This window comes from Vidua chalybeata, chromosome 4 (genome assembly GCF_026979565.1).
Source record: "Vidua chalybeata isolate OUT-0048 chromosome 4, bVidCha1 merged haplotype, whole genome shotgun sequence".
Lineage (NCBI taxonomy): Eukaryota > Metazoa > Chordata > Aves > Passeriformes > Viduidae > Vidua > Vidua chalybeata.
The window spans coordinates 9,436,196-9,459,311 of NC_071533.1; the positions used below are offsets into that span (position 1 = coordinate 9,436,196).

At 39.6% G+C, this 23,116-nt stretch overlaps 1 protein-coding gene across 1 annotated transcript in view; it reads left to right on the plus strand.

Annotated features, from left to right (window-relative positions):
- SLC7A11 (solute carrier family 7 member 11) overlaps positions 1 to 23,116 on the plus strand; it is a 57,154-nt gene that overhangs the window by 13,838 nt on the left and 20,200 nt on the right. Inside the window, exons 4-6 of the mRNA XM_053940583.1 lie at positions 1,375 to 1,500; positions 3,593 to 3,692; positions 6,824 to 6,868. Of these exons, the coding sequence (XP_053796558.1) occupies positions 1,375 to 1,500; positions 3,593 to 3,692; positions 6,824 to 6,868 (271 nt within the window). The remainder of the gene's footprint in view (positions 1 to 1,374; positions 1,501 to 3,592; positions 3,693 to 6,823; positions 6,869 to 23,116) is intronic.

Genomic DNA, 23,116 nt, shown 5'->3' on the forward strand with positions numbered 1-23,116 from the left:
GAGAGTGGAACTGTCATTCTCACAAATAAAAATTCTAGAAAAATACCTTTTTCCTCCCCTGGAATTTTTATTTTATTAAAAATATATTAAAAATACATGGGGGTGCAGATTACTTGGAATTTTCTCCCTCTTCCATTAAACTCAAACTACTTTCAGTTGAAATGAGAAGATTTTTTAATATTTTTTAACCTTGCTGGTAAAGAGAAATTGTATAAAAGACCTGAGATAAATCAGTGGGTTTTTTTTTTCCAGGAAGCCTGTGGCATGCCAGATTTATAATGCTAGCTCCTACAAACTAGCAAATTGTGCTATTGTGTGTCCTGAGATGTGTGATGTGGCTGATGATTTACACAAACTGGTGCTCTTGAGAGAGCTTGAATTACAGGAGGTTTGAGATGAGGAACTACTTCATTAGTTCCATATGATGGCAAGAAAGAGAGGAACATGCTTGACCATGTTTACCTGGAGCAGCAGGGGAAATAGATTTTTTTATCTAGTAAAATGGCTCCCATTTTTCATTCTTTAGAGAAATTTTAATTTTGTTTTTAATATCTAAACTCTTTCTGTTTAAATAAACTAGAATAATTGGCACTAAAATGACAGGACTTGCCCTCCTCCTGTCAGTCAGTGCTGTAGGAAATGCTAGAAGATGCTGTCCCTGACCCAGAAGGATATAAGCTGACCAGGCAGGATATAAAAACCCTTCTCAGTGATCTCTCCACATGCTAGTGAGCTGCAGACCTGAGCTTTGTTTTCGAGAAGTAAAAGGTCTCTGTTTCTTCATTGATCCCTAGCAAGGGTAGGCACTTGCTAGGTACTTACACTCTGGCCCTCCTGCATCTCTGGTGGTGCAGCAAAAAGAGGGGGGGGGAACATGAAAAAGAGGACCAGAGGTAAAGCAGTTACAAATTTATGTGTCGCCTAAACGAGGGTGATAAAGTTCAATATGGTTATTAATTGTTATTGTTTTATGAAAAATACAAATCTCTACTCAAAGCAGCACAGACAAAGAAATCTGGAGTGACAAGAGTTGGGCAATTGATTTCTTTCATCCAAAGCAGCGTCCTGTCAGCCAGCTGTCTACCAGCAGCTGACAATTCTGGGTCAATGAAGCTGTAATTTGGCGAGAAGGATGTCAGGCAGAGAAGGGACAGATGGATGGTCAGTGCAGTGGGTGAGGCATAGCGGGTCAGCCCAATCCTTTGGTGTGGTACCTTGAATGGGGATGGGAAAAGTGGGAGGACAAGAGGTGGAGAAGGTTAATAGGATGTATTTCCTTTAATGCATCAGGATCTGTTGTTTGTGTGACCTCTCTGCTGGCAAAGAATTTTGTGACAATTATTTCTTTCTGACTTTTCTTTTTCCCCCTCACAGCACTGGTGATGGTCCTGAATAGCACAAGTGTCAGCTGGAGTGCCCGCATTCAGATGTTCCTTACCTTTTGTAAGCTTGTAGCTATTCTGATAATTATAGTCCCTGGAGTTATCCAGCTAATTAAAGGTATGAAATGAAAAGTAAATGCTTTTAAAGAGCTTTTATCTTTACCCTCAGCAGTCTTTCCTCACTTGCCTCCACCGCATAGTGCTTATAGCAGCAAAATCTCTTAATTAGTCTGTGCTTGCTTAACTGAGGCTCTGTACTGTCATGTCATTGATAAGAAGTGGAACTACACTGGGACGAACTGGTATTTCCTTCAGCGTGCCAATGAGACTATTCCAATCAGACTTGCTTTTCAAAGGAGCAAATGGACTTCTCTGTAATCTGTCTTTGGCCTGAACTTTGTGACAGGGGCAGGATGGGATTTAAAGGCAGATGCACATGCACCTCCCCAGAGCACATGCTTAGTCCAGGCAGGATGCCTGCTCTGACTGTGCTAGTCCCTAGTCGTGGTACATGTGTGTGGTGCTAGAGGGGGCTCCCAAATCACAGAACCACAAAATCACATGATGCTTTGGGTTGGAAGGGACCTTAAAGATCATCTAGTTCAAACCCTCTGCCATGGGAAGAGATATCTTCCACTAGGCCATGTTTCTCAAAGGCCCATCCAGAGCCTTGACCACTTGCAGAGCATCCTGGGCAGCTTCTCTGGACAATCTGTTCCAGTGCCTCATCACTGTCACTGGGCAGAATTTTCCTAACACATAATCTAAACATGCCCTCTGTCAGTTTATAGCCATTTCCCCTTGGCCTGTCACTACATGCCCTCTTTTCACTGACAGATGCCCAGATACCTGTAGAGACTTTCCCATTCCAGCTCTCTGAGCAGCAAGTGTGAGATGGTGACGAGCCCCAGGTCGCCCTCCTTACAACAAGTACACAGAGCACAAGCAGCCATTCAGCACACAGGGGCAGAGTAGGGAGCACTCTTGAGTGTATTGCTGGCAGATTTTATCTAACAAAAACTATCACAGTTTTGGGCTATGTCCCAGGGGATGCTCTTTTCTGATGTTTGCAAACCCTTCCACCCAAGTGAAGAGCACAGTGTTAGTCTGTGCAGTGAGCTTCGTTTCTTAGGGACAGGTGGCTCTCTGTGGTTAATATAGACTCTGAAATAAAAGTTTTCCTGTGTAGCATTCTGCTGATTCACTATTTTTGTTCTCTTGTTTTTCACTTTCTTTCTGGCACTTGCAATGCCATTTCCTGTTGCACATGACATATGAAATGTGCAAAATTTCTCTCTGTTCCCATCCGCCCTACTTTCTCTGGACCTTTGGAGCAGGTCAAACCCAGGTTTGCTTGGGGGTTGTTGCCCTGAAGTAGCTCAACTAGTGTCCCTGATTTTCCACTGGGACCTTCTTCTGGCCACAGTTTCTCCCTTAACCAAAAAGCCTCTGATTCAATGGGAATTTTGACTGAGGGCTTAGTAAAAACAGAGTAAAGGGTAGAGGATTTGACTCATTGCTAATTTACCTCTGAATTAATTAAGTTTCTCCCTGCTCCATATCTGTAGAGGATCATTGCTTCTTAGGAAATCTGGGATATGGTGGGGATATTTTACAAACAATAAAGCATTTTGTAAATTAATAAGAGCATAACAAAAATGTTGCATATTTGCATTTATAGATATGTAGATAATTCTTACTTGATGTAATATTAATACAGTATTGATTATCAAGGTAGGGGGTTGCTAAACTCATTTTTCAATGGTACAAATGTTTAGGATTTTGGGTTTATTTATCTTATAAATGTTGCTTCTGAATGAAATGCCAGCAAAGTTCCTTCTGATTAAAATGTTAAACAAGTGAAATTTTCCACATCAAAAACGACTGAGCTCATTCTGCTCTTTCATGTTGATGTAAGTCACTGCTGGAAATGACAGAGCAGTGAGTGTCATCAAGCTCAGAATGCTTTGAAAGAATCTAATAGGTCAAATTCTCCTATTGCATGAATACAAATTCCACAAAGCCTTTTACAATTGCTGGCAGATTATGGCTACAAGGGTTGGGTCAGAATTTAAGGTCAAGGGCAGAACTTGATGTCAGTGAACTGCTGGGTGATTAAATGTTCCATGATGTGTTATATATTTTTTTTTAAGTAGTTATGACCAAAGAGCTTATTTGTCAACATTTTTTTTTTTTGGTTGATTTTGCAGGAGAAACACAGCACTTTAAAAATGCCTTTTCAGGGAATGATGCCAGTGTTATGGGATTGCCACTTGCTTTCTATTCAGGAATGTATGCCTATTCAGGCTGGTAAGTGCATGAAACTTATACGTATTTGTCCTGAAAACAAACACTAATGTGCTTTAACAAAGCAATTTATTTATATGAATCAATTCTATATCACATTCTACATCTTTTGCTAAGCTACATCATACAGCTAGGGTACTCGTCACCTCTGTTCCATTTACTCAGTGGTCATTGTGCAAGCAGCTCTGCAAAGGAAAGATTTTTCTTTTAAAGTGTACAATATATAAGCATACACTGACCACCAAAATAATCACACCACAAGAAAGGAATATTCTTCATTTTTTCATTAAATATTTTCATAAAAGGATAAAAGGACTAATGAAGCTTTAATTTTTTGAAGAAGTCAGTAATTATATTAAAAACAAATCTATGACTCTGTTACAAAGTTGTGTGGCCCTTAGCCTTGCTTTGTGGAAGGAATATTTGACAAGTAAGAATCAATGAGATTGGTATGGACCACAAAACAGAATAAAAATCTCTAGATTTTTTACACTTCTTGGTCCAAGAGATTTGGACCATACTTAAAAGAAGTGCAAATAGCTTCCACAAAAGTCAGGTGTGATTGACTGTGAGCAAAGGTATGAGAATCTACCTTCAGGTATCCTGCTTAGAACTTTCAGGTTCTTTCCCTCTTTCCCCTCCAAAGTACGCAGCAGCTGGTTTGAAAGGTGCTGCCGCTTCTGGAATCTGCCTTTACAATTTATTCATGCTCATGAGGGCTCTGCATTGTGCAGTGCCAAAGGGCTTTCAAAGCAGCAGCCTGGGGGGAAGAAAGCAGACTACAGTGCACAGAGTGGGCTTATTTTGAGATAGCTTTGTCTGCAGGTCTTCCCTTTGCTCTCCATAGCCTCACAGGCAGCCAAGTTCTTTACTTTGCACAAAAGGCGAGGGCTGCAAGATAAGGGGTTTATTTATTTAATTTGAAGGGACAATGGGCCGAGCATTGGAGTTCTCTGCCCATCTCTAACTCCCTGGTTGCAGGAGCATTATAAATGTGCACACTGAAGTATGAACAGAACTTTATATACTAAATGGCAGTGGGGGAAGAAACCCAAGAGAGTCCAAAGCCTTTATCTGGGATAAATATGTAAGAAAAGAGCCTGGCATTTTGAAGCCTCAAAGAAATGGAATTGATTATGTGGAGAATCTCTACTTTCTTCCCCCTCTCTCCTATAACTGACTCTGTCTCTCATATCCATGCATGTGATGGTTGCTCACTTTTTAAATATTAAACTAAGTTTTTGTATGAAAGCAGTTTTAAAAGCTCTTTAATACTATTCAGAGTTTCTTTCCTGCAAAATGCTTCATCACAAATACTGTTATTTTGTTGCTTCTTTCCCATTTTTCGCATAACAGTTCAAAGCCTTGCAATAAAAATTACCCTTTTTTCCCCTTTACACCTTCTGACTTTTATTTCAAGGTCCTTATTTGCCACTTATTGAATAAATTAGCAGGAAAAAGACCTAATTTGGCTAGTGGTTCTTCCCAGCTGTCTATTTTTCTTTGTCATCAGCTAAAATTCATCACCTCAGATGGAGGAGGAGTAGACCATTAAGTGGAGTGGCAATATCCTTGCACTATCAGTTTCATGGGGCTAAATCAATACAAGTAGCTGAATATGAAGGAGCGTTGGAAGTGTTGGTGGTGTGTCCTGGGATGCAGGCAGAATTTTACACAGAGCTTACAAGACTATTAACTTTTAACTGGTAACTTTTAATGATACAGCTTTGAAGAAAAGAAAAACAGTATCTCTTCTGTGTGTGGGTTCATCCTGCCAACAGCAAGTGTAGACTATGGGGTATGTAAAATGTTGGCTGACAAAGGACAAGTGGAGAAAAGAATGCAAGGAAACATGTCTTTGCATCAATAAAAGGACTGATGCTGGGCTATCATAGAATGGTTTGGGTTGAAAGGGACCTTAAAGATCATTTTGTTCCAGTCCCCCTTCTGTTAGACCAGGTTGCTAAAAGTCCCGTGCAACCTGGCCTTGAACACTTCCAGGGATGGGGCATCCACAGCTTCCCTGGGCAACCAGTTCCAGTGCTCCACTACCCTCACTAGAAAGACTTTCCTCCATATTTCTAACCTAAATCATCTTCTGTGCTCTATGCACTAGGAAGTTTAAAAACAAGTACTGATGTTTTTGCATAAGGTGACAAAGAATTTCATGTGCAGTCACAAAATCCCTATTTTTAAAACGTTAACTTGTTCTGCTAACCCAGTTCTGCTCCAAGACATGTGATGAGGCAAAGCTCCCAGACTTCCTGCCAGGTTAGTTACTAGTGGTTTATTCACTGCAGCACTGCTGGCTCAGGTGCCATTTGTCTTTCTGCACTAGAGCAGAAGGCCAGCATAGGTGCTGTATTGACTGCTCTGTTTCATTAGACAAGATCTGACTTTGAGCCTGTCTCCGAGCCAGGCACAATTGTGATCCAGCCAGGCACAGACCGAGCGCTAATAAATGTAGAACAGAGAGTTCAGTGGCCTTGAGGCTTATGGTTGCTTTGTATGCAGGGCTGTGCCTGGTGAGCAGTTCCTATGAATTCCCATACAGAGCTCTCTCTTGAATGCTGCTGGAATATGATCAGAGTGCAACCTGTACTGGAGGTTGTGCAAGAGCATGCAGGGCTAGCAGCCTGTGTTTGAGATTCTATACAACAAACTGGGGTGAAAGTTCTTGGTTTAGGAGGGGTTTTTCTAAGGCTTCAGTTATTTGTATTGTTAAGCAGCCCTTGCTGAGTACTCTGATGAAATTGTAAAAGGCAGCCAGCACAAATGGAATATAAAGCTTGAAGAGTGCATGTGTGTGTGTATGTATGGAATTAGGATAAACCATTAACTATGTAGTATGTCAGGGGAAAAATAACTTAATTACACACTGATTTTACATAGTTACTGTATTTTTCTTTTTCTGCTTTGCTGTCTTTTCTGAGAATTCCTTTCCTGAGTGTGGGGATAAGGGAAGATTAAATATCACTCTCTTCTTAATCCAAACATGGGCCTGCAAAGCCTATTGTAATTAACAGCAGTGCTTAACTAAAAGCATCTTCTTGATTCTTAGTGAGAGAAATACAGAATAAAAATATAAGAATATAAGAATAAATCTTATAATACATTTTATAACTATTTTCTAGGTTTTACCTCAATTTTGTTACCGAAGAAGTGGAAAACCCTGAGAAGTACGTACTTAATGTTTTGCTTGACTTTTGAGAAATGCTTGTGAAATTTAAAATGTTATAAAAAATTAGTGATCTTCAGAAGTTCTGTATGCTGGTCAAGCTGCTTGCCTTCCAGCAGATCTAGTATCTATTTGAATTGCAACTGCTTGAAGATTTGCTATTTTTAGTCTGTTGTGACCTTATTATGTATTCTGCTTTTATCTGCACTGAAAGCAGAAAATTAAGTAGATCTCTAGGGCTCTGGTTCTCCCCCTCAGGATACGAGTAACTATCAGTGGCTCCTTTCAGTGGAAGTTACTGATATCCTGTCAGGGAAATCTTGCCAAAGAAACTTATCTGCTGCAATATTTGTCAGTTTTACTGTGTTTAAATATTAATCAAATACTTAGTTCTACTTGTTTTAGATGTCTCAGAAATGCAGGATCTTGAATACATGTCACAAAGCATCCAATCTAATTAAACCGAACAAGGGATATGGGTTGGAGCCTGTTTCCAACCAGAGATGAATACTCCACATCACCTGCCTATAAAACATGGAAAGTTATCCTGTTAGGGACAGTTTGATTTGTGCGATCTATTTTGGTAGATGTACTTTGGTACGTGGGGCCAGTAATAAAAAGCTACTAATGTTTTCTAAAAGTTAGAGAAAATGTGCCTTGCCAGATCAATTTGTTTTCTTTGAGAAAAAGAAACTATTTACTTGACAAAGAAATGAATGGCTACATATAATTTTCTTAGGTTTTTAAAATAAGATACCTGTCTGGGTACCAAATTACTTTTAAAACTTATTGTTTTAAAAGGAACCCCAGCACTGTACACTCAGATAATATGAATTTGAGACATATGGGGAAAGAAAACCCCAAGCCATTGACTGGGAGCATGCAGAAGATTTTTGTTAGTTTCTTCAAAGTCTGAACCAAACCTGGTGCTGTTTCAGAGATGTTTTGAAAATCATTTTCAGGAAATGGATGATAAAACATGAGGTTGATAGAAAGACTGGCAGATTTCCATTGTTTCAGTGACTTTGAGATGTGTTGTGTGTTAGCAGACTCTTGGATGTGATCTGGATATGTTAAATGATATTTGCGTGACCAGAATCTGAGATCAGACAAATGCAGGTAGAAAATACTGCATTAATATTTGTGAGCAATCATTATGACAGATACCCTTGTACAAATAGGTTTTTCACTGGTAATCTTCAGTTCTGATAAAACACCATTTTAGGAGCTGAGATTTAGTTAAACTTGACTCTGGATGTATTTAAAGCGTGTAGATGCGGCACTTGGGGACATGGTTTAGTGGGTGGACTTGGCAGTGCTGGTTTAATGGTTGGACTCAGTGGTCTTAGAGTTCTTTTCAAACCTGAAGGCTTCTGCGCTTTTAAGTCATTTGTGTCAATCAGTGGAGAGCAGCTGGCTAAAGATTCCCAGACCTGGGACACACATCAACTCAAGCTGGAGGATCTGGGGTTTAACTAGCAAGGATCTGTGCTCTTTATAAAATCATGAGAGGCAGACACTAAAACCAAAAGACAGCCTAGTGGCTTTTTTACTTTTGAAAAATTGTTGTGTGACAGACTGATTTTAAATGGGAAACTAAATGTAGGTGTGAAGGGATTCTGGTCCAGGACACCTACTACTTCAGGAAATTCTGGGGAGATAGGTTAGGAGCCAGAGTCTTGGTGGTGTGATTAAATTCAGCTAGAAGCAATATAATTTGTAAATTATTATGTGGTTATCATCAGTACTGTGTGATCTTTTTAAATGTGCAGATGTCTACACCCTTTGTGACTTTTCAAACAGTTCTGTTCTCGCAGTTCTTTTAACTGGAATTTTTGGTAATTTTCATTATAGCTATTTTTATATATGCTGAGTTTTTTATTATTTGAGTCAGAGGAGTGCCTATTTTTTGAACATTTTGCTCTCTGCTGCATAGGATAGAAAAGCATAGTTCCTCTATTTTTTAAGAGCTAAACCCCTTGAAGCATGATATATCTCAGCTAAGAAAAGTGGTGCTGGTTCAATTCTGATGGTTTTTTCCATTGCAGCTAGGATATGAGGGAAGAAGACTGTCTCTTCCCATCTCGGGAGAACTTCTCTGTTCTCCAGGTTATCCTTGGAGAACTGCTGAAGTTATGTGTGCTGCTAGTGAGGATGTAGGACTGGAGGGCAAACCACAAAACGTGGCTGGTCTAGTGTATTCCAGGATGGCACTGGAAAAAACCCAGCTCAATATTACATGTGCAAAGTTATCACAAGGCTCTTAAAGTTTACCTTCATCACTCTTCCTCTCGAGGCTGCACTTTGAGAGGATGAGTAGATGCCCAGTTTTTACAATCTCCATGCTAAGGTATAATATAGAATAGAAAAGAATGGGATTTTAAAAACTGCTAAATAAGTGGCAGGTGATGGTGAGGCAAATGGATTATTACTATCTGTGCTGACAGAGACCTCTGCACCACCGGTAAATGGGGATTCTGGACTCCCTTGAACTGAAATAAGGAATTAAGTGAAACATTTGGAATATATTTTTTATCTGGTCGCCACCTGTAAATGTCTCTGTTGGAAAGATGTCCTGAACCAAGGCCTGTTCCACCATTGTTCCCAAAGCTACAGGGCAAGGGAGTAGTGTGGATTAATCTCAGTGGCAACTGTCTCAGCTGCCACTAAATCCAATACAAATGTTAGATGAGCCACTAATTGTCCTGCTGTTGTAGTGTAGGCATTTATTAAGACTCAACTGTTTTTTTTTTTTTTTTTTTTTTTTTTTTTTTTCTTTTTTTTGGGTTTTTTTGATTTTTTTTGGTTTTTTTGGTAACTTAAAATATTGTCTTTCATTCTTGCTGTGAGCCTTATGTTAAAGGTTGCACTAAGCAACCAGGTCTAGTGGAAGGTGTCCCTGCCCATGGGCAGGGGGTTTGGAGCTACAACTTTAAGGTCCCTCCCAGCCCAGACCATTCTGTGGTTCTACTGTATTGTACTTCTGTGTTGGTATGATGTTGCTGATTTTGAAGAGGAAAGTACAGCCTTGAACCACTTAGAGCTTCTAACAGCTCCAGATGTGCAATTTGTAATGTTTGTCAATGGTTAGGATGGATGCAAATTACATACAGCAAAGGAGGTGAGCACAATGAGGTCTTCTGCCCTGCACCTGTCAAAGTAAATATTTGCCTGAGAATCAGTCACAGCTGTGCATTTCCAGATGTGCAACATTTTTGGAAGTAACTGAGGTGAATGATCAGCTCCATCCCCATGTGAACCAGCAGGCTGCAAACCCCCAGTGAATGTACGAAGGGAATGTGCCAGGTTTACAGCAGAGGCATGGCAGGAATGTTCTAGCAGAGAATGGGGATGAGACTTTGAGCAGCCTGGTCTAGTGGAAGGTGTCCCCACCTATGGCAACAAGATTGGAATAAGATGATCTTTAAGGTCCCTTCCAACCCAAAACATTCTGTGGAGGTGGGCCCTAGAATATATTCTGACATATCCTGAGAATATATCCTGGGAAAGTGGAAGCATCTGCTATTAGACATTAAGTTTCCCAGATAGGGATTGCATTTCTTTCTGTGGTATACGGCACCAGGAGGGCCTTTTAGAACATGGCATGTGTCGTTGGGAATGCAGAAGAGAGGCAGGGAAAGGGGGATGCTTATGCCCTTGCCCAGTCCCCTTTGTGCTCCAAGCAGCTGTTTGTAGAGGCGGGAAGGGCTTTGGAGGCTGTGGGAATCTGTGGAGGTGCAGCTGCCTGCCCAGGCACAATAAATTCCACACTTAGGTCTATAAGTAGGATAAATACTCTGGGTCTTAGACACTGGGGTGTTTTTCCCCCTCTAGAGAGGGAGAGCAGAAACAGAGACAGTGAGAATGAGCAAAGCAGGGAGCAAGCACCCTTTATAGTACAGAAGGGAGAACAGAAAGACTTTAAAAAAATCTCAAAGTGAATGTCATTACTTTTTGAACTGAGTTTTGTAAGTAGTGTTGAATTCTCACTTTGGAAATGCCACTGTTCCTTCTTTTGTGTAAGGACATTATTGTAACCCCAATTATCATAAGATGTAAAAGTAGCTGTTTCTGTCTCTTACTAAACCCCCTTTTGATGTCTCATTTTAAAGCCTGAACTTATTTCTTTATTCCTCTTTTTTCAAGTGCTTCTCTCATGCAGCTATTAGTAGGACCTGAAGAAACACGAAGTTAATGTTTATTTTAGAAGGAGCTGTGGTTGCAGTGTTAATGTACAATTTTTATAAATAGCCTGAAATAATTTTATTATCAAGAATATGTGGAACAACATTAAAGTGTGACAACAATTTTTTTTCCTTTTTTTGAAAATTATGCTTTGCATGTACGGGCTGGGTCAATGGCAATTGTTGTTTCCAATAAAATACCTAAATAATCCTTGAAGCAGAACTTCACCAAAACAAACTTGTGCAGCCACATCACCTGCAGGTTTGATCTTTTTGATTTTCTTACACTATAAGGATCAGTCTCAAACTGAGTTCTTATTGTTAAATAATAGGTGAATGAAGGAACAGCCCGGTCTCTGAGAGAATTTTTCACCTGAAAATTGACAGGAGCCATGTTGTCTAGAGCAGGAAATTTAGAGGACTACAAATCATGCATGTTGAACTTCCAGACTAATTTCTTGTACATAGTCTTTGATCTCATCTGTATTCTTGAGCACCCACTATGTACTCTCAAGAAACAGTCTGAGTTTTTTCAATCAAGACCCTGAAAGCAGCTCATGCCTGAAGAGCACTTCCCTCTTCCCTTCCTAGGCTGAGCAGAGTCTGGGATCAGTGCTATAGTTCATCAAGTATTTTGGCACTCTCTAGATGAGAATATAACACAGAATTGTTTTCACATCACAGCAACACCTTCAGAGCCTTGTCAAAGTCAGAGCCAGGTTGTGTCAGATGCTGGCCAAAGAGAATCCCACTTTAACAAAATTGAGCTCCATCCTCACTATGAGTAGATGATTGGCCTGAATGCTTCAAGTTGTGAAGATTAGGCTTGTGTTGGAAGAGAGAGAACTATTATTTTACTTTAAGGGGAGGGATTAGACTCAAATTCCTTACTGACCTCAAGCCAGTCTGTCATCAAGTGGGCAACTTGAGAGAGATGTTAATTTAAAGCCCTTGTTTTACTAAGTAATTTTATTTCTTTGGCAGTGTAGGTTTTGGTGGTGTTGTTGAACTTAGGAAATATTTTTCATTTAGTGGACAAAAATAATAGAATTTCAAAGGATGTCGATTCTGAAAGCATTTTACAGCATAGATTACTTTGCAGTTGCAGTTAAGTACAGCTGCTATTTGCTATTTGGCATAATCCTTTCTTTTTTTTTTTTTTTTCATTTTTCTCTCCCCCCCTCCTCCTTATTGAACCATTTCATTTGCAAATATTTCATTTCTGTTTGTAAAATAATTTTGGTCTGGCCCAGGCAATCTGTCATTGTTTAAAAAATTACACAGTGCGAAGAACATATTATTGAGATGTATAGTGTTTATAAGTGTGGTCTTAGATTGATAAATCATGTCTTGTGCTGTTGAAAAGCCAAGAAATGAAATGCTTTGCTATGACCTTGGGGTCGGAGATCAGTCAGTTTGTCTATTAGATTATGTTCTTCTAGCTTCATTTATTCCTTCTTTTCCAAAACACCAAGAAACAGTAGCTATATAGCAAGTCACCAGAGCCTGATCAGACATTTTGTAAAATCAGGATATCAAAATGTTTGATAATATCTATTTTTATACTGTTTTTAAATAATGTGAATGTCATGTCTAGCTAATGTGTGCTGCCATGTCTAGCTAATGTGTGCTGCCCATTCATTCTAATTATAGAGTCAACTTTGCATCTATGAAGACTACGTGAGAGAAATAAAATATTAGGGGTGTTTTCTTCAGTCTGTCTGAGCATTATAGAGATGAAGATAGATGGGAGGGGAATGGTGGATAAGATGCTAACTCTTGTAGCTCCCTTGTTATTTGTAGCCATCTGATTTTTGACACTTCTCTTTAAAATGCAGCCTCCTACCAAAGTCAGTCACAAACTGGAATTGCACTGCTGCTCATTGTCAATCTAGCCACTAATATGGGATCAAATTTCCAGTAAGCAAAAGAGTAAAAAATCTTTTCAGTGTTAATTGAGAGGATGCAAACCTTTGAGATTTCTGCCTCTCTGCTTTTTACAATTTTTTTGTTACTTTATAATTTAATGACAAGATTTACTCTGAAGAGGAATATTAATATCCGTACTCTTAGACACTAGAAAGGTTTATTTGCTTGGAGTTTGAAATCTTTCTTATGTCATTATATTCTGCTTATTCCTAAAGGACACATTTGACTCCAATTCATTTTCTTCATGTCAGGCTACAGTGCCAAATATTCAGTGCAGAAGTTATGGGATTACATTGTGATATTTGACCTGAAGATAATCAAAAGAGACAAATGCTAATCTTTCCAGTATTTTGTAAAACCCATGTGAATTTATCAGATTACCTTAAAGGGAAAATCAGGTCAGTTAAGTGAGCATTTGCATTTTTTCCTCTATATATTATTTGTGTCTTGGTATTTTTTGCACTTGAACACTTATTATTCATCATAGAGTGAGGATGTTCTAATTAGCCTCCCCACAATTATTTTTATGTCTCTTTAATGGAAGGTTTATACTTTCTAAATTTGACTGTATCTAAGAGCATTACAGTCTGCTTAAATTCTTTCAGTTATCTGGGAGGCATCTCAGATGAGGTGTCCACGCCTGGTGAATTCAACAACAATTTCTACAGTTCATTTGTGCCCTCTATAAGTGATAAAATTGTGTTTTCAGATCTAGGAAATCCTTTAATGGGGAGCTGAATCTGCCAAATAAAGAAAACAAATTAATTTACTAGCTGAAATGTCTTTTCACAAAACCAAGCATGGGTTTGCTATTTGTAATATGTATGAAAAACATTTAATTAAGAATGTAATTCAGTAGTATTTGTGTATGTTTGAGAGAGACAAATAGACAATTACTAGCTCTCAGGGGAGTTGACTCACCAGCATGAGACTGTTCTTAATAAAATGATCTTTACTTTTGCTTTCTCACTAATCTTATTAGTTCCTTACTGTTTGCATGACTCACATCTTCAGCTCATTAATTATTGTTTCTTTTAGAAATTACTAATAATTCATTTCTGAAACTAAGTATTTCAGTCTTGGATACATGTTTTTAATGGATTCAGATTTCTGAAATCTCAGTATGGGAACTAACTTTTTTCCCTTCATAAATTTATTTTATTCTTTTTAGTTGAAGGATGCCACTCTTGCTGGAATTTGCAAATTTGCTTAGGAGTGGGACCTGAATATTCTGCGTTGCTTTGCCTTTATTTATAATCGTTTTTCACTCTTAGTTTGGGAGATTTTCGACCAGGCTTCTCAGGGCCCCATCCAACCTGGCCTTGAATACTCCTGAGTTCTGGCTCCAACCATTTCCCTCTTCACTCTTGCACTAGTTTGAAAGCAAATCAGTAAGAGATTCCACATCAGATCCACAATTTAATAGGAAAATTAAAATAAATGAAAAAAAAAAAAAAAAAAGGCTTAACCTGACAGAGTCAGACTACGACCTGACACCCTGTGGGTCAGGGTGTTGGTAGCAGTCCAATTGAAATGGTGGCTGCAGTCCTCCTGGAGTGACAGATGTGGTTCTGTTGAAGTGGTGATCTTGTAGAAAGGTCTGGTCTTCTTCTGAATGTCAAGTGGTGGTTATGTGGCTCTTGTCCTCTGGGAATTCAGTAGATAAGGCTGCTTGTGGTGCTCCAAGTCTCAGATTATATCCAAGATGGAATGCTTGGCTCCTCCCCCTGGGTGGAGCACCTCCCAGTGGAATGATGTAATTTTATCAGTCATGCAGTGAGACTCAATGGCCCATTAACAGAAGATATTTCCTGGAGTTACCAGGGATGAGTCATGGAAGAGATAAAGAACACTACCCCACCTGGTTTTAACAGATGGTAACAGAATACATACTTTTGGTTACATCTTACATTGTAACCTAAGATAACTCTCCATCCCAGCCCCCAGGAGATGTGCCATAAATGCCCTAAGCTTGACAATCTGTTCATTCTGCTGACAAAAAATATGTGGTTCAGTCACATGTGATACATGCGATTAAAGGGTTGCAACTTGCTTTTGAGCCCTAATTGGGTTCTGTCTGTGATAGGATTTTTTTGGGAGTCACTGAATCCACAGAGGAAGAAGTGAAATTGTGATTTTAACTGTGTTAGCAGCTTGAGTTAAAAATGGGGAAAGGGTCAGAATGGAATTGGAAATACTAACCCAAACTAAAATCCAAATAATTGGTTTCTTTTTTTTTCTTTTTCTTTTTTTTTTCTTTTTTTATTAACTTCTATTACATTGGACTGGATTTTTGGATTTGATAATGTGGATTATCCTGTAGTCTTGTAGTGAAGACATTTCTTTGGCCCTGTAATTTTTGAGAGTTTCAACATAGTAGCTACCATATATAATTAACTGAGGATGCAGATTCAGTCTTTCTTTTCTTATTTTCCTTATTCTTGGCTGTTGAATGCAAATTCCTCCTGCCACACCCGAGTGTTCCCTGCCCCATAGGTGCCTTAGGTCCTACTTCACAGCAGTGCTGTGTCACAAGAGAGAGGGAACAGAGAGCACAGCTGGAGAGCTGTGGTGCAGTCTGAGTCTGGAGGGATCCAGATGTTTGCAGAAAACACTGCAAATCCCCTGCCTTGTCTTTGACAGATGCACTTTGTGTCTGAGCAGTGTTCTGAATTCACCAGAGCAAGAGATGCAGGCAGCAGAGGGTCTGGGAAGATGACTCACTGCATGAATTCACCTGTCATCTGGGTGATCACAGAGAGCAAAGGCTTCAGCAGCAGGGGTAACAAAAGGGCTGCAAATTTCATTGGGCACTATTCCTTTTCCTTTCCTCTGAGACAGGCAGAGGCAGCCACTATGTGTGCCTGCTGCTTTCCAGAGGCTGCATGTTTTCCTTATGCATTTAATTAGAGACTGACCTAATGGATGTTGTTACAGTCTGCGATGTTCAGGGATGTGTACATGACACACATTCAATACGTATTATCATATATTTTTATTTACTGTCCCTTTTTAAATTTTTTATTTATTTTTATTGCTTTTATCCCCCTACCCCATTTTTCTTGGATGCTTATGTCACTGTTGAGTCCTGTGGTGTAATTGTACACCATGGGAGAGATGTCCCTCAGGTGCTGTATCTTTGTCATTGGCAGCTGCTTTCTAAACCCTAGTTTAGCATTTGAATTGGTTCGGCTGTCTTCAGGTCTTTCTAACTTCTACTTGATCATTAATTAAGACAATAAGTATGTCTTATAAAACTGCACTTGAGAAAAGACTAATAATTCACTATTGAATGAAGCAAGGCAAGGTCACTTGTATAATTGCCTGTTCTAACATTTATATTCCTTGTATAAAATACTCATACTCCTACTCACATAAAAGTTGAGCTGAAGGCCATGGAAATATGGAAGGACTAGACAATGCAGTTTTCATACCTAAACTTTTGGGCACACTAAAGAAACACAGTAGTCATCTTTTTCTATGTATTTATTTGATTTTTATAGACTGAATTATTATTTCATACAGAGTTAACTTATAGCATACACCTGGCATGGGTGTTGGAGAAGAGTGAGTAGGAAAATGGCAGAATAAAAATGAGTGCTATAGATGCACGGTTAGATACAGTATTGCTGTGCTGGGTTTTATCTGTGGATATGTGTGTTCAAATTATAGTGCTGCCTTTGCTCTTTTCCCCCTAATTGTCTGATATAGACTCTGATTCTAACTCCTTTTATGTCTCAAAAAATGTAATAAGGATACCACCAAGACATTAGAAATCAGGAAGGTAGTCAGCTACCTGAAAAATCAAATCTATTCAACAAACATAGGTGGAGGATGGAAGGAAAAAGGGAAATTGCAAGGGCAGGGAGTGTAATACCATACTGCTATATACCAGGACAGGGGTACAGTAGTGGTTCTGTTCTCTGTGTGCTGTTGGGAGGGAGGATGGTAAAGCAGGGTTGGGAGTGCATGCTGCCTGAGGGATTGTCCTCCTCTAAGGCAGATCTACATTAAGGCAATATTTCAGAAGTCATTGCTTTGATATGTTTTTTCTGTTTATGTAGACTCTGTGGCTTAAGATAAAAGAACCAATTTGAAATGAAAATTACTGAATGAATTCCTTCACAATTCTGGAGACAACTGAAACTTTTTGAAGATTATTTGCTAGAACTATTTGATAATTCTAAAAATGCATCATTGGGGCAGGATGCTACTGCAGGAGAGATGGGTGGGAGAGGTTCCTGCAAACTCACCGGATAAATGGACATGCAAATGCCTGGGCTGCTGTGATGTATGTCCTTACCTCCTTTTTTATCCAAGGCCAGTGGAGAAAGGGGGTCTGGACTGATCTCTTCTGAGGGGATGAGGATTGAGCAAACTGGTCAAGGGGAAGGTGTCCCTGCCCATGGCAGAGGGTTGGAACTGGATGGTCTTTAAAGTCCCTTCCAACCAAAGCTATTGTAGGATTTCAGTATTTTGATTTGTACAAGTGACTGCTTTTGTTAATTCGTTGGTGACAGTGGAAGGTATGGGTGAGGTTTTGCTTGCAGTGTACACAGAAGGGGCAAATATCTACATGGCAGTGGACACGTAAGATACAAGCCCTCAAACGGGTTTTCCTCTGCCAAACCTGTGGCACCTCTTTTGAGGAAGCAAAGTCCAGGGAACTCAGCTGGAGCTTCCTGCCCTCCCTCCTGCTCCAGAGGGGAGAAGGTGTGTCCCAGCTGCCAAGACTGTGGCTGGCTGCTGCAGAGGGTCCTGCAGCCACTCTGTTTCATGAAGCTTTGGTATCTCCAAGGTGTGAGGATGTGACAAGTCCACGTGATGGCCCTGTCTGTCCCTGCATTGGCTATTCAGTGTGTGGTGCATGGTGTCGTGCCACTGTGCAGTGTACTGCTCCTTTCTAGCCCTCGTGGCTCATTTTGTTTGCTAATGTGATAACCTGCTGAGTGTAAGGTTTGTTTTCTTTCCTGTTGGTGCTTTTACTTTTTTGTTTTTTTAAAATCACTTCTGTTTGTTTATGTGAATCATGGTTACTATGAATCAGCTCTCCTAAGGAAGTAAAACAAATGTTTATCCACAGTCTCTCTGAGTCCCTGGAAAAATTGTAATCTGCTTTACCAGCAGGGTAATGTAATGCAAAACATTGTAACCTTCAAAGTTTCCATTGCCCTGGACTTTCCTTCATTTTCACTAGCTGAAACACATGCAAAACTGTTATAACATCTATTTCTGTTTCACTGAGGGACATAGCAGTACTTACACAGAAGGGTGACAGTTTCCTCTTTATGGGGAACCTGAGTTGTTCAGCAAAATGGTGGGAATAAAAATCCCTTGCAAGACTGACGTTCTGCTGTAGAACAGAGTATATTTTACTGGAGAGATGATGGGTTTCTCAGGGCTGAGCAGTCTTCACTCTTGGCCACAGTGAAGGTTCCATTAGACATTTTCATTCTCTTTTGGTGGTTCATAAGCCGGAGGCCTGACTGAAATGACTGTAAAAGTGATGGGCAACAATATATTAGGAGTAGACAGAAAAATGAGTAAATTGACTCGGGTGTTGGACAAGTCCAACTGAGGTGGTTCAGAACAGTCACTGCAGCTGCACCTTACATCTCTTCTCCTGGGTCCTACGGGTGTTGCACTCTTTGTGAAAGCGAGTATGTTTTATAGAACTTCTACCGTGGGTGCTGCTCTGCATTGTAGATAAACCTCTCCAAGATTTTCTTTCCCCTTCCCACTTTAAAACTGGAACATGGTTCTGTCTGATTTTTGAACTCTTATTTCTGTGTTTACCAATGGCATTAGCTCTTGTGGAGGTGACTCAGAACACTCACTCTAATGTTTTGGTCTGAGATTTAAATCTGTGTTTCAAGTAGCACTGAAATCTCACTGTAAACCCCAGTCAAAACCATGAAATTCCTTATGAAATTGTAGATCAGCCCTTTCTCATGGGTACTGTCAGTGTTGGTTTTTAGCCTGGGTATAGAGAAAGAGGTCTCACAGCCATTTATCCTGGTTTTTTTGTGAAAGCAAGCCACCCCCACTACCTATGGTTAGTTATATAGGGCACCAACAGCTACTTTAATTCATAGTGCAGTGTTGTGATCAGTATGTGGTGCATCCACTCCTGGAGCCAGAAGAGAATGACCCTCTTCTGCCACTTTTTATTTCCTTGTCTTTTTAATGCTGAATCTCAAAAATGAGGAAGAGCAGAGTGCTAAGGCAGTGTTAGGTAAGCAGGGTGTTATACCAGCACATGTAGCAGCATCTTGCTTGCCATTATCAGTAAATCTTTTATTGGAGCACCATTAGGCTGATGCTGGCTGACACCATCTGACAGAGGTGGTGAGATGACTGTCAGAGAAAGTAAGACAGCATTTTTTACTGGGATAGGATACAAAATCGGAGAATAAAATACAAACAAAGCAATGGGCAACAAAAATTGCAAGGGCCGTATGCTCTTTATTGCAGATTGGAGTTTTATAATGCACGAAGAGTCATTAACACATGCCATGCCACCATGAGTAGTTGCCATGGTCAAAATTCCAATAGCAATGGTATTATGCACACAAGAGAGGGCATATGTTCCACTTACTGCACAATAACTCACTCTGACACAATTTTTTGTATGAGACATTAAATGGGGTTCTCTTATCTGATTGTTCATCTCTAATAGGTAGTGAGATTGCTGGCTTGTATTTAAGATATGTAATAGTCATATTAAAATGAGACAATTTGGCTTTGTATATATTTCCTGCAGATTTGTACATATTTTCCTGTGTTACAGCAGAATTTCCATCAGGGAGCACTGATCTTACCTAGTGAATGCTAAGATTCTTAATCCCCTGCACACCCCTTCACAGCATGGTGGCTGTTTTATGTGAGTGCTTATGGGTGTGCAGATGTTCTGGAAGCAGGTTCTGGTCACTTACAGTGTAGCTTACGTGTTGATATTTGGCTGTGAATATATTGGAATTTTAAACACATAGTGACAGTGGTATTTTATTTATGGAACGACTATTGTTAACTAAATGATCATTAGGGTTTTTAGTCATTTAAATTACAGTACAGCCCATATCCATGAAATGTAAACTAAGAGGATTTATATAAGATTATTAATGCTCCAGGGGTGCTGTGAAGTGAATAATCTGCATTTCACAAGTTGTGGTGCTGTGTTTATTCTGTCAGTCCTCATTCACTTGTAGCACTTGCTGTTGAACAAGTGCTGTTATTTGCATCTTCACCTTGTCATTATGTTTTGCTTATTGTGAAAAAGTGGACTATATAATAATAGTATTTAATTTTTTGAGGTATGATTGAATGGAAAATCCCTTACAAGAATAATTTTGATACCATCATTTGAAAAGATATAACAGCAATTTAGAGACCTCCTCCATAGATAATGAGAATGGATAATGAATAGGAGCATTCTGGTATGACAAGAGGTTTAAGTTCTATGTGGGGGTATTTTAAAGGAAAGAAAATTTGCATTCATCTAACACTGTAAAGGAACGACAGGCACTTCTAGTTTATCATATCTGTTTATTACAGGAAAAAACAGTTGCTAAGCAAAACCAGATAAAAGTAAAGATTTATCCACAAGGAACATAGAAGACCATGAAAATAATTTTCCTTGGGCAAAACTCCATTAGAGAATAAGCTGCTTGTGAGTCTAAGGAAGAAATATTTCAATAGATGTGAAAATAAGCAGAAATGCTTTAGGATTCTTGCTTGGTGATTGGAAAAGTCATGAGGAGAGGCTTTTTCTTAGTTGCAGGCTATCCCAGACATGAATAGATCCAAGCTGTAGGCTACCTCAGTTTGATGTTAAGTGTTGACAGTCATGATGCTGTTCTAGAATGACCCTGGAGCACAGTGAATTACATATTTTCTCTGCTTTTAAGAACATAATTTTGCCCACAGAGGCCCAAAAGCTGCCATTTGCTTTGTGTTTATTTTGGTTACTGAAAGTCCTGTTCCCCAGAGCTGGTGTTTTTAAATGGAAACCTGCAAGAAAAATGAAGACTGAATTTTTAGTGGGATCTGTTGCAATCTATAGAAAAAAGGGTAATGATTTTAAACCAAAGGAGAATAGGTTTAGATTAGCTACATGGAAGAAGGGGTTTACAATGAGGATTGTAAAGCAGTGGAATGGGTTGCCTGGGGCAGTGGTAGGTGCCCCACCCCCAGAAACATTTAAGGCCAGGTGGGGTGGGTTCTGAGCAGTCTAATCTAGTGGAAGGTGTCTGTGGTCTTCCCAGGGAAGTAGGGAAGTAGTACATGACATTTAATGGTCCCTTTAATCTTTTTAAGATTATCTAGGTTTACTCTCAAATGCAGATGTCAGGGAGGCTGGTGCTGGACAGGGTGCAGTGGAGTGCCAGGGTGTAGGGATTTTTGATGGCACCAGTCCATGGTCCTTTTAAGGTGCTGCTATGGGTCACAATAAGAGATGGTGTGGTAAATTCTGTATAAACACTCATTATCACTTTCATTTTATGATTTTAGCATGGAAGAATAGGGCATTTTTGCAGAGGGTACACTGAACAATGTGCAATTGCAAAGATGAGTCAGCCTTAAAATCCTGAGTTTCATTGATTATACTGTCCAAGATAATTGAAATAGGCTACTAAGTCTGGCTATTTCATGTCAGTACCAACTGCAGGGAACTTGATTTGCAGCAGAGTTTCAAGATTAACTCTCTAAGGTTATGTTTAAGGTTATGTTTAAGATTTCTCAGTTTGAACACAGAAAAAGGAAACCTCAGCCTTACTGGCCATTTTGAAAATTGTGCATATTTTGATTCATGATATCACTTCATCAAAAAAGACAAGGATAAGCTTTTCTCCTATGCCTGTGATTGTAGTTTCAGCATTATAAAAGTTTAGTGAGAGACGATTTCAGCTTACTATTTCCCTACTCAAAGCACAGAAGGTAATAAAATAGAAAAAGTTGATATTCCCATTTGAACTCCATTCAGGTGCTTCCAGTTACTGTGTGCTGCAAAGGCATGTTTAAGCTCACATTTGAAGTTTTCTGGATTTCTATTCTATGTCAGAACTCCTGCAGAGTTATTTCAGTGTGCTATATGGGCTGTCCCACATCTGTAGGTGCTCTGCTGGGCTGTCCTTAGCAAGACCAGAATTTCCCTGCTTTCTGCAGAGAAAACAATTTATCTGCCAGATAGCCACCTTCATGGCAGTGCAGTATTGTTAAGACATGTCCTTTTAATTTCATTTACACCTTTTTGTATCTTTAAAAGTGCTAATGCTTTAAGGCACCTGCATTTTTCTCGTTTTGAATTCCTTCAGAAGAAGAGCCTGTCTTGGTAAATGATATTTCAGTTTCCATGGTGCTCCTTATTACAAATAGCTTCTCTTTTCATCACCAAACGGTGCAATTTTCATTCATGCTGAAATATCAATGGTAACATACAGCAGCAAATTATTTCTTTATGATCCTTGGCATTGTGGAAACTCTCCTGCTCAAAATTAAATGTCAAGAAATTCAGCAAGTATGAAAAATCTGGTTCCTTTTATGCACATACACACAGAGTCATGTGCTCTTCCCTCTGTGCTCTGTGCACCTAAACATTTACCTTCCTTTATTAATGTATAGAGTCATTAATATGCTACCAGTGATGCTTCCCAAAAAGTCCAGCTTTTAGAGAGCTTCCTGTACCTTCCACTGGAACTGAGTGAGGGGGTTTGTATTCAGGCTATTTGTTGCCAGACTGTGAGCATAAGTAGATTATTTTGGGAATGATAGCAGCCTTACCAGCCTGCTCCCTTGCATTCCTCAGAGTGTTGCTTTGCCATTTGCCCTGGCCCAAATTACAAATGTATAATGTTGGTGTAGGCAATAGAAATACACATAGATAAAGGCAGGGCTCTGCTTCCACCCCAGCCCTGCTCCCTGCAAGCACTGAGGTACTTGTGGGAGTGTGGGGAGGGTACTGCGGCAGGAAGCATGGTTTTTAGTGGGATTCCTTTCACAACCATCTTTCAACCATTCCTTTCAACCATCTTTCCCTGGTGATGATATTGTTATGCAGTAGATGATGGCTTAGGTTTCTCAGCTATGCGGCCTGATCAGCACATTTCCCAGATCAGGTTCCCTTATTTATAATTCTA